General features: G+C 36.9%; 1 protein-coding gene across 2 annotated transcripts in view; it reads left to right on the plus strand.

Moving 5' to 3' along the window:
* RAPH1 (Ras association (RalGDS/AF-6) and pleckstrin homology domains 1) overlaps positions 1–12,122 on the plus strand; it is a 105,456-nt gene that overhangs the window by 42,114 nt on the left and 51,220 nt on the right. For both annotated transcript variants that reach the window (XM_049615089.1, XM_049615090.1), the window contains exons 3-4: positions 1,692–1,797; positions 2,607–3,112. In XM_049615089.1, coding sequence (XP_049471046.1) covers positions 1,692–1,797; positions 2,607–3,112 — 612 coding nt within the window. The remainder of the gene's footprint in view (positions 1–1,691; positions 1,798–2,606; positions 3,113–12,122) is intronic.

A 12,122-nucleotide genomic window follows, 5' to 3' on the forward strand; every position in this document is an offset into this window, starting at 1 on the left:
CCAGAAAAAGAGAGAGAATAGGGGGCAGAAAACTTATTTGGAAATAAGTTGGAAATATATTTGGAAAACTTCCCAGATCTAGGGTAGGAAACAAATCCAAATCTAGGAGGTACAGAGGACCCCCAACAAAACCAACCCAAGGAGGTCCACACCAAGACACATAGTAATTAAAACAGCAAAAAGTAGTGATAAAGAGAATTTTAAAAGCAGCAAGAAAAAACAGTTATGTATGAGGGAAATGCCATAAAGCTATCAGCTGACTTTTTAGCAGAAACTTTGCAGGCGAGAAGGGAATGGAATGATATATTCAAAGTTCTGAAAGGAAAAGACCTGCAACCAAGAATACTCTATCCAGCAAGGCTATCATCCAGATTAGAGAGATATGGCGTTCCCCAGACAAGCAAAAATTAAAGGAATTCATGACCATTAATCCAGCTCTACAAGAAATGTTAAAGGGGACTCTGAGTGGAAAGACCAAAAGTTAGGAGTGAGAAAAGTAGGAAGCACAAAAGCAGTAAAATAAGTATTTTTATAAAAATAAGTCAAGAGATTCACAAAATAAAAGGATGTAAAGTATGACACCATATACCTAAAACATGAGGGGGAGAGGAGTAAAGAATAGGTTCAGGGGCGCCTGGGTGGCTCAGTCAGTTGAGCGTCCGACTTCGGCTCAGGTCATGATCTCGCAGTCTGTGAGTTCGAGCCCCGCATCGGGCTCTGTGCTGACAGCTCAGAGCCTGGAGCTTGCTTCAGATTTTGTGTCTCCCTCTCTCTCTGCCCCTCCCCCCTCATGCTCGCTCTCTCTGTCAAAAATAAATAAACATTAAAAAAAAATTAAAAAATTAAAAAAAAGAATGGGTTCAAACTTAGGTGACCATCAACTTCATGTAGACTGCTATATACAGAAAATGTTATATACAAACCTAATGGTAACCATAAATAAAAAACCAGTAATACATATGCAAACAATAAAGAAAAAGGAATCCAAGTATATCACTAAAGAAGGCCAAAGAAAAAAAGAGACAAACCAAAGTATAGATTCTAAACTATAGAGAACAAATTGATGGTTACCAAAGGGGAGGGGATTGGTATAATGAGCACTGAGTAATGTATAGAATTGTGGAATCACTATATTGTACACCTGAAACTAATATAACAGTGTATATTAACTAGAATTAAAACTAAAAAAAACAAGTTTTTAATAAAAATAAATACAAAGAAAAAAAAATGATCCTGGATTTCGCTCATTTTGAGTCCAGAATTTTGCCTTATCTTCAGGGTACTTCATGCCAAGAATGAGACTATGCTGGACCAAAAACAAATCCCTTTGAGGAAAGAGATAACAGAATTCCCTGCATTGTTCCTTTCTATTTCTTATCTTTCCATGTCCATATTCATACACTCAGATTATAATGAATTTATATAAAATGAGTTCATCACTTGAGGTATTCGGAATGATACTCACTCTGAACTAGGATGGTCTTAAATGCCTTAAAGTAAGCATGTATCTAACAATTGAAAAAAAAATTATAGCCAAAATAATATGAAAAACAATTATACTTTTCCTTAGGACTAGAAGGATTTTGGTTTTATTAACTATTCTATGAAAGTTCACCTAATCAAACTTTACTTATCTTTTTTATAATTGAAGCCTGAAAATAATACAACTTATTAAACTTTCTTTTTTAAAGAGCTTAGATTCTGACAAGCCCATGGAACCAGTAAAAAGATCTCCTCTTCGTCAGGAAACAAATATGGCCAATTTTTCTTATCGCTTCTCCATATACAACTTGAATGGTAAGATGTAATTGGAAATAAAATGTAAAATAGCATACTAAATTATATAATGTGGAAGCAATGCAGTTACAGTTCTGAATAGCTCAATGTAAAAACTACATGCATAACTTCAGTAAGTTCGTATATTTCTTGGTATGTGCATTTTATTACTAATTGAAATGATCACAGAACAAACTGAACTGGAACATAACTAAAATAGTTTTCTAGTGATTAATAATTTGACCAGGTACATACTCAAGTTGGAACCCTATGACAAACTTAATTGCATTGTTGTATTTTCATTGAAATAAAGTCCAGTGAAATTACCTGTTAATTTTTAAATCAGCTCCTCTGGCCTTTATTTAATGTATCTTGCCTAATCAACTTTATAGTATTTGGAATTGACATCGTAATCTGCAATTTTTTTAGGCCTTGTATTTTTCCTTCTATGCTCTCAACTCTTCAGGTATTAACAGCTCTACCAAGGCACTGATCATATTAACAGCATATAGCCTACGGTAAAAAGTTGGATGGGGGATGTGGTTAAAACCATGGGACAGTATATGATTTTTGCATTATTTTTATCTTTCAACTCGTAATTTTATTCTCTGCTGATTACTATAAATCTTAAAAGATGGACTATTTGCTTCTAAAAATTTCTCTGTGAATTTAAAACAAAAAACTCTTAGAAATATATATTTGGTAGGCTTTAGGCCCAATAGGATACATTTCTTTGCTTCTTCCCCTGCATTCATTAGCAGATTTATAATAGAATGTATAAATTCTCATTCAGTGTGATCTGGACACATCATGTATATTGTTTATTGCAGAAGCTCTGAATCAGGGAGAAACTGTGGATCTGGATGCCCTGATGGCCGATCTTTGCTCAATAGAGCAGGAGCTAAGCAGTATTGGTGCAGGAAATAGTAAGCGTCAAATCACAGAAACAAAAGCTCCTCAGAAATTACCTGCTAGCCGACATGCATCAAAACATGGCACTTTGAAAGGATTGTCGTCCTCGTCTAACAGAGTAACTAAAGTGTCACATGCCAACTACTCCCTGGATGACATCACTGCACAATTAGAGCAGGCTTCCTTGAGCATGGATGAGGCTGCTCAGCAATCTGTACTAGAAGACACTAAGCCCTCAGTAACTAATCAGCACAGAAGAACAGCATCAGCCGGCACAGTGAGCGATGCTGAAGTGCGCTCTATTAGTAACTCCTCTCGTTCTAGCATCACCTCTGCAACGTCCAGCATGGACTCATTGGATATTGATAAAGTAACACGCCCTCAAGAACTGGATTTGACACATCAGGGGCAGCCAATTACTGAGGTAAGTAGATGGAACTTTTTTTCCTGGTATTTTAGTACTAAAAAAAAGGAGGAAATTACATTTTTTTAAACGTAGTTTTAATTAACTATCTTTTTTTTTCTACATTTAAAATTTGTCAAGGATCCCTCTAAGCTAAGTTTTCAAATCAGACTACAGAAGGAATATATTACCAGATACAGCAGTGTCACAATAATTAAGGGAGTTTCTTCATTTTATTCTTAGGCTGTTTGAAGCCCTTGAATTAATATCATTTGTTTCACATGATTTAAAAACTTGAAATGTGATTTATATTTGATGACATTTTGCAAAGCTGTTATAGTTGTTAAGCTGATAATAGTTGCTTTTAATGTATGTTTATTATAAAACAACTTATGAAAAAGATACCTATCACCACTGTAGTCCTCCAATATTCTATTTTGTTATCAAAGAGTAAGTGTACTGTAGTGAAAAAAGCCACTGGACTTGGAATCAGAAAACTTGGTTCCAAGTGTTATCTTTGCCACTCACTACCATTAGGACCTTAAATGAGTTATTCAGCCTCTGTGGACATCAATTTCTCATAAGTAAAATGGAGCTAATAGCACAGGGTTGTACTCCTCATCTGGTGGTTCAGAGAATCAAAAGGGATAATATATGTGAATGGATTTTTAAAAGGCAAAGTTTTTTGGATGTGTTGGGGCAAGAGTAAGAAATGGATATATGTTAAAATGAGTTTAGCAAAAGCTGAGTTTAGTGTAGGTAAATTCTTTATTGAATATTTTTGTCAAGAAGAAGGCAATATCATTACAGGGTAAACAGCAAGAAAGAAGAAAATCAGTGTGGGCAAAATAAAGCCAGCCTTCCATTTGGTTTTTGTTTACAATGCTCTCTACCACAGAGTAAAATAATCTATTTGTGAATAGTCAATACTAAGGTAAAATCTTGGCAAACATGATTTAAAGAATCACAGAGAAATTTAAAATTTACACCTATTACTCAACATTATTGATTTTCCCCCCATTGATTTAATTCATTAGATTAATTTCTATCAGTAGCTCCTTGTACCCATTAATGTACCTAGCTTGTTCTGGGCACAGTGCGGCATAAAAGAAGCATGGATCATGGTGGTTTGGAGATAAACTCGAGTTTTGTTGCTTGTAAAGAATACGTACGTTATATCAATCTAAAAAATAAACTTTGACTTATTTAAAATGAAGCTCATTTAAGTGGTATGTATATTATATAGAGAACTTAAAAATTGATTTCTGTCTTACGGTATTTGGGGATTATATTTAGCACCAGCTCCACAGCATGTATCATTTATGTCTTTTAGATTTACCCTTTGGAATATGAGCAATATTTTATTAGGGCTCTGCTTTCTTGGTTATTCTGTGTTTTATATATTGATATTCCTTCCTTCTAATCAGGTTATTTTGAGTTGGGTCAAGATGTATGTGGTCAGGTTATGAACTAATCATTAAGTATCTTTGTGTTTCATCTGTAAAAATATACTCATTATATAAATTCATACAATAAAATGAAAAATGAAAAATCCTATCCCAGCAAACTCTTCAAATGTGACCTTGTGGCATTCATAGGCAAGGATACCTGTGTTCAGTAGTATTATGTTTAATGTAAGACTTCAGTATAAAGTTTGGTGAGTAAACCAGGAGTAAAGCAGGGAAAGAGTTGAAGCCTTCTCTATCCAGCCTGTTCTTTTGCCTTGCCTGGATGAGTAGAAAAGTGGTTTAACAAATCTGGAACTTGTTTTAGTGCACTTTTTTATGGATCTAGTCTGTTCTTCAAATTAAGAAAACCAGTTGAGGCTTACTAAAATCCCAAACCCATGTATCAAATTGTCCCTACACTCAAATACAATTTTTAAAGCATATTTTAATTACATTTGCATGCATGGAGTTTAAAGAGGCCAATAGTTCTGTGAGGGTTGTTACAGAAAACACTGCTACACATGTGTACAAACATGCTATATTCTCTCAGAGGTTAGAACTGTCTGCTCTTTTAGCTGATTCTCAGGGTATTTACATCTATATCATTAAATCTATACTTCTATTACTGTTTCTTGATTTATTATAGTTATATGTGCTATCTTCTGACTTCTTGCTCTGGAAGATTAGGATTTAGACAGTTCCTTTTTAGACAGCTCCTCTCCCTTCTCCCTTCCTATCCTCCCAGTGTATTTTGGTTGGGATACTATTCAGTGTTTGTATTATCATGACTGTATACATGCAGTTTGGTGCTAAATTCTATATGCCTGTCTTGTCTTGTCTTGTCTTGTCTTTTCTTGTCTTTTCTTGTCTTTTCTTTTCTTTCTTTCTTTCTTTCTTTCTTTCTTTCTTTCTTTTCTTTCTCTCTCTCTCTCTCTCTCTCTCTCTCTCTCTCTCTCTCTTTCTTTCTAAAATTTTTGGGAGAGATAGGGAGCAAGTGAGAAAGGGGTAGAGAGAGAGGGGGAGACAGAGAATCCCAAGCAGGCTCTGCAGTGTCAGCGCACCGCCCGTTGCGGGACTCAAACTCAGGAACTATGAGATCATGACCTGAGCCAAAATCAAGAGACGGACGCTTAACCCACTGAGCCACCCAGGCGCCCCAGGCTTTATGTGCTTTTATTACATTTCCTTTCTGGGACATTGCATTTTGCTTACCTGGAATTAAAACTTGTCTTTAAGTTTAAAAACATACAGTTTTTTTGTATGTTTATCACTATTTCAACTCCAAACTTTCCCCCAGTTAATTAAGTCTCTTGGTTCAAACAAAATTAGTGTTCTGTTACTATCATCTTAAAATTCTTTGTTGTCTTTTGCAGTCTTTGCTGTAGGAACATTCTTAGGTCTTTTCTCTCAGGTGGGTGAGCTTCTCCAGAGAAGATTCTTCCATTCTCCTGCATGGAGGGCATATGCTTGGCTGCCAGTGCATTAACAGCCCATTTGAGAAGGCTTGCAATGTGAGGTGGTCCTCAGTGTTCAGCATGTGAACTTCTGTCTAATCCCTTTAGGTCAGGATTTCTCAACGTTCACTACTAACATTTTGGGCTAGATAATTCTTTGTTGTGGGAGCTATCTTGTGCATTGTAGGACATTCAGCAGCGTCACTGACATCTATCCACTAGGTGCCAGGAGTACATACGCCTAGTTCAGTTGTGACAGTTGTGACAACTAGAAATGTCTCTGGACGTTGCTATATGTTCCCTGTAAGGCAAAAGTTCCCCTTCAAGAATCACTTTTTTTTTTTTTAAGTTTATTTATTTTGAGAGAGAGAGAGCTCACGCACACATGATCAGGGGCAGGGCAGGGCAGGGCAGAGAGAGAGAGAGAGAGAGGATGCCAAGCAGGCTCCACACTGTCAGCACGGAGCCTGACATGGGGCTTGATCCCATGAACCATGAGATCATGACTGGAACCAAAATCAAGAGTTAGGTGCTTAACCGACTGAGCCACACAGGTGCCCCGAGAATCACTTTAAGTAGAAAAGGGTTAATAGCAAGTCTGAGCCCTTATTTTCATGGGAAACAATCTTGGGTGTTTTCCTTCTCCTGGCATTTTTTTTTTTAACTAGAAACTTGACTAATAAATATAGAATGTTTCCAGGTAATATTGTTTATTGCAAACTGACTCCTGATTAGTGAGTGCATATGGACTGGGAAGACTGAGTAAACTATAGAAGCCTATGAAAAGACACAGTCCTTTGTTTCCCAGTGTGCAGTGTGTCAGTTTTGTAAGTGAACATAAATACATCCCTTGAGGGATCCTAGAACCTATACTCATTGGCTGTTAAAATGTACTGCTGATTCATGTGGAGTATGAAGTTTCCCTAAGCCAGAGTGATTTCTGTACTTACCTACATGATCTCTGTCCTTTACAATGGTGTGTCCACAAAAGGCTTCTGGGGGACTGTATAATCCCTTCTAAAGATAGCATGTCTCATGCTAGCATGCTCTGTCTTTCTGCAGAACTAAGTAAACGTGGTGCCAAGCTATGGTCTGTTGGGTCCTATAAGTGACTATCAGTCTGAACTTGAGACCACTGCTGTTGGGCGAGTAAAGGAAGGAATCTGGGAATTAACTGCTTTCTTAAGTATGCTTTCAAGTAATCCTCCTGCTTTTCTTCCCACGATCATTTCTGTTGCTTCTGGAGACTTTTGAGGTTACATGATGTACATTGGGTTGTTCCTGTGCTTTTCTCCAGTGCTGGCTCAACATTCAGCTTTCCTTGGGTCTATGAGTTGATTACCACTCAGCCAAATGCTTTCTAGCTTCCAAAATTTTGTCATGTCTTGTGAGTTTGTTATTAATTTTTTTTTAGAAAGCAACACAAGGGGTACCTGGGTGGCTCAGTCAGTTAAGCATCCAGCTCTTGATTTTGGCTCAGGTCATGATCTCACAGTTCATGAGCTTGAGCCCCCATGTCCAGCTCTGTGCTGACCGTGGAGTTGCTTGGGATTCTCTCTCCCCCTCTCTCTCTGCCCCTGTTCCGCTCCTACTCTGTGCACACACACATGGGCTCAGTTGCTCTCTTTCTCTCTCTCAAAATAAATATTTTTTTAAAAGGCAACAGAAAAAAAAAAAAACATTTATCTTTGTTTTAGTTTGATTTGGGGAAGGAGTGGATGCATCTCATTGACCATTCCTTCACAATCTCTTTCTCATGTCTATGGTCTCTTGACATTGGAGTACCCCAAGGTGCAGTCCTCAGACTACTTTTCTATCCAAATCCGGTCTTGTGAGCTTAAGCACTGACAGCTTCCACATTTTAGTACCCTATTTCATTTATCTAAGACGCACCTGTTCCCCACCTTTTAATCCCTCTAAAACAGTGGTAACTGGGAGCTATTTTGCACCCCCCCCCCCCAGGGGACATTCAGCAGTGTGTGGAGACATTTTTGGTCGCCGATAAAAGAGTGTTACTAGCACGTAGTGGGTAGAAGCCAAGGGTATTGCTAAAATCCTACAACACACAGGACAGCCACCACAGCAAAGAATTATCTAACCCCAAATTGTACCGAGGTTGAGAGACCATGTTTTAGAAACAGGTGGCATTTGTCACTCACTGTCAGTGAGGTGGCAAATATATTCTGTGTGAAGTTTTCTTTTGACAGTTCCTGATGAAGATCAAGAAAGTACCAGCATTAAGTCATCTTAGACTCAAAGAAATACAAGTGTCTTTTGCCAGCACCTTCACCCTGATCTCCAGGCTCATACATCCTTTCTCTAATCAGTATCTCTATTTGGACGTCTAATTGGTAGCTCAAATTTAACTCATCTAAAACTGAAATCCTGATCTTTTCTCCCAAACTAAAAGTCTGGGAGAAAAGTCTTCTCCATCATAGTCAGTGGCTCCGCTGTCCTTCTAGTGCATCAAACAAAATCCTTGGAGTCTTAGTCTACTTTTCTTTCCACCCGCCATTCCAGTCATAGCAAATTCTGTTTCCTTTACCTTCCGAATATATCCAGAATTTGATCACTTCTCATGACCCTCACTGCCACCAAGCCAACATCATTTTGATGTAGATTTTTGCAATAGCCTCCCAGCTAGTCTTCCTATATTCACCTTCCCCTTAACGTTATACCATCCATACAGAAGCCAGAGTGATCCTCTTAAAGGTAGGTCGGGTTTTACCCCTCTTTTCAAACCCAAAGACTTTGTATCTTACTCTAAACCCCAGCTCCATGCAATGGCCTGCAGGATTTGCTTTCCCATTACCTCTCCCTCCTTCTCTCGCTTTGCCAGTCATGCTGCCTCCTACTTTTTTGCCAGACATCTGAGCCAGGTTAGAAGAATCAATCTGAGGTTGGTATTGTTCTATCTTGGGGGCATGGGTAGTCAAAGTGCCCATCTAAAAATGAAACAATACCATGGCTTATCTTTTTGCCCTCTTGCTCTCTGAAACCAGGATAGGCACAGTACCTTTTCACATCTGGAAGAGTAAATCTTTTTTTCCCTGCCTTTCTCTTTCCTAACTTTTGTTGAAATACTGTGCTTTATTTATTTCATTTAAGCCTTCTTATTATTTATTTATTTATTTATTTATTCCAAAGAAGACACTAAGTAGTTCAAGTAACTGGGGAGTCTATATTTGAATTACGAAACTATAACATTTGCCACCCAGTTTTTATCAGTATCTTAAAAATAAACTGAAGCTGATTGTTAAAAAATGATTACTTCCTGAATGTTAAAGAATGCTTTAAAATAAAATATTTTCCATGGATAAACATAAAAATGGATCATAGAATAATTTCAGTCAGTATTCTTATGAAGTCTACCAGTAGTATTCATCTAGTAAATTTTTAAACTGGAATTCATTGTGGTTGAAATAAATTCAAATGTAGCCTCTTTGTATCTTAACCCATGTGAAATAAATGTTGCAGCTGATTTCCTGGCATTGTTAGGGCACTTTTATTCATGTTAACTGATAAGACAATAGTTTTAAATTAGACAGCAGTTGGCAAATTTAAATGGTAATTTCATGTTATAAATTTTATATAGAATAGGGTTCACTGATAAAAGGTTAATGCTAAAACATTCCTTTATATTTATTTTTTGGTGAGATTGAAACCTTAATGATTCCTCTGAATTTGGAACTTTATACATGAAGTTGTACTTTTAAAATGAAAATGCTTTTAAGAGCTATTATTGTTGTAGTTTATGGCAGATTCAAAAGGTTTTATTGAATCCTAATACTTGATGATTGTACTATAAATATTATGATAGGAAAAAATTTCTTAGTATCTGATCTAGTAAATGAAATCTTTCCTAGATGAAATCTTTCATTGATATACCATTATAACTTGATATGCCAATAGCATATCATAGGTTCAGTGCAATAAATTCTTCCAGTTCCTTCACTTTTTAGAACTATTTAAAGAATTAGAAATTTTGAGGTAGTGGAAAGAAAATAGCAATTGTGTTTATTGTAGCACAAGGAGGTGGGGAACCACACTGGAATTTAAGTCCTGAGTTATTCTTAGCAAACAACCTTTTGGTCTGAAGTACTAACTTGAGAGCACAAGGCTTTCTCAAACTTTAAGAGGACTGCATATCTAAAAGATAGGGATTATTAATTGATTTCTCAATTATTGCAGCTATTTTTCTCTTAAAACTCTGATGGCTATGTTACTGCATTTGACTGAAATTTATTCACATGTACCAACTTGGGTTTAATTCCAATTTCACTGGCTTACTGAGGTTAATAAATAGTAGAAAGAATAGGTACCAGATGAAAGAACTGAAGATTTGTTGAAAACCAGGAGGAAAGTCTAGTTCTCACACTTTTCAAACACACCACCCCAATCAACATTTACATATATACCCTGATTCTTGTTTTGTGTATTTCTTAGTAATCTGTGCGATTTTTCATCTCTATTTGATTTTAGGTCTGTTTTGTTTTTCTTTTTAGTTTTGTGTTATGAGGGCTGGTAAAGGGCCTTTTTTTGAACAAGAATAGAAATAGATTCATCTGTTTTTACAATGAATAAGGACTATAAAATATAAAAGAAATAATTTTAAAGCATTCAGACATTTACTGGTTACATAATGGCTAGTGAAAGAGGAATAGAGAGAAGAGGGGTGAAAAACAGGGAAATAATAGCCCCTTTACTATATTGGGTGTTTATTCTGTATTGGGCATTGTGCCTACCATGTCTTAACACACTGAATCTGCACAATGTCTTATGGAATAGATAGCATTACCTCCATTTTTACAACTGAAGGAACTGAAGCAGAGAATGACCAAATAAGTTACCCCAGGGTTTGAACCCAGACAGTCTGGTTGTAGAGCTCATACTGCAATACCTTGCTAATTCATCACAGAATTGAAGGAGAATCAAGACAAGGCTAGACTGGCCTGTGCTCTATTTTTTTTTTTAAATATGAAATTTATTGTCAAATTGGTTTCCATACAACACCCAGTGCTCATCCCAACAGGTGCTCTCCTCAGTGCCCATCACCCACTTTCCCTTCCCTCCCACCCCCCCATCAACCCTCAGTTTATTCTCAGTTTTTTAAGAGTCTCTTATGGTTTGCCTCCCTCCCTCTCTAACTTTTTTCCCCCTCCCCCATGGTCTTCTGTTAAGTTTCTCAGGATCCACATAAGAGTGAAAATATGGTATCTGTCTTTCTCTGTATGACTTATTTCACAAAAGTATGGCCAACTGATCTTTGACAAAGCAGGAAAGAATATCCAATGGAAAAAAGACAGTCTCTTTAACAAATGGTGCTGGGAGAACTGGACAGCAACATACAGAAGAATGAAACTAGACCACTTTCTTACACCATTCACAAAAATAAACTCAAAATGACCAGTGCTCTTAGACCCAGACCAAGAGACAGAAATACAAGGGTGGACGAAGAAAAAGGGTGAAGAGATTCATGCAGTAATATCCCCATCTTGTGGTGTTTTAGTATATTCCTGAATGTATTGTTAAAATTTAACAACTCTAAACTAGCTCTAATTTAAATGAATTGAGGCATAAATGAAATTCAGATGAAGGTTGGTGGTTTCCCACATTTGTAATAAATAGTAATGGTATTCACTTCTTACAACAGCCTTTGGAGAAAATGCTATTATCACTCTATTTAACACATGAGGAAACAGGTTAAATAGTAAGCCTAGAGTCACAATGCCAGTAAATGGCTAAGCTGAGAGGCTCAGACTGGAATGACTATTCCAGCCCTAGGGTCTGCATTATTTACTGCCAATGCTGTGCTCATTTTTAATATTTGTGAAAGATGCACACACGTCAGTAAAGGATGAATGTAAATGTTTTATTGAAACCTAATGTGTGTCCACCGACTTCTACTTCTTTTTTCCGGTTGTAATCTAAGATGTTAGCTATCAAAAGGAAGTGTTTTGTTTTTTGGTGCGAGGCCATTTCTTGATTATGGTTTGGTTCCTATATGAGATCAATGCTTTTCTGTGCACCTGCCACCCCCCCCCCCCCCCCCGCCCCACTCCAACACCAGCACAAGATTCTGGCTTGTAAATGACACTTCATTTTAATATGTTATAGATTCAGTTCAAA

The sequence above is a fragment of the Panthera uncia genome (genome assembly GCF_023721935.1).
Source record: "Panthera uncia isolate 11264 chromosome C1 unlocalized genomic scaffold, Puncia_PCG_1.0 HiC_scaffold_3, whole genome shotgun sequence".
In the NCBI taxonomy this organism is placed as follows: Eukaryota; Metazoa; Chordata; class Mammalia; order Carnivora; family Felidae; genus Panthera; species Panthera uncia.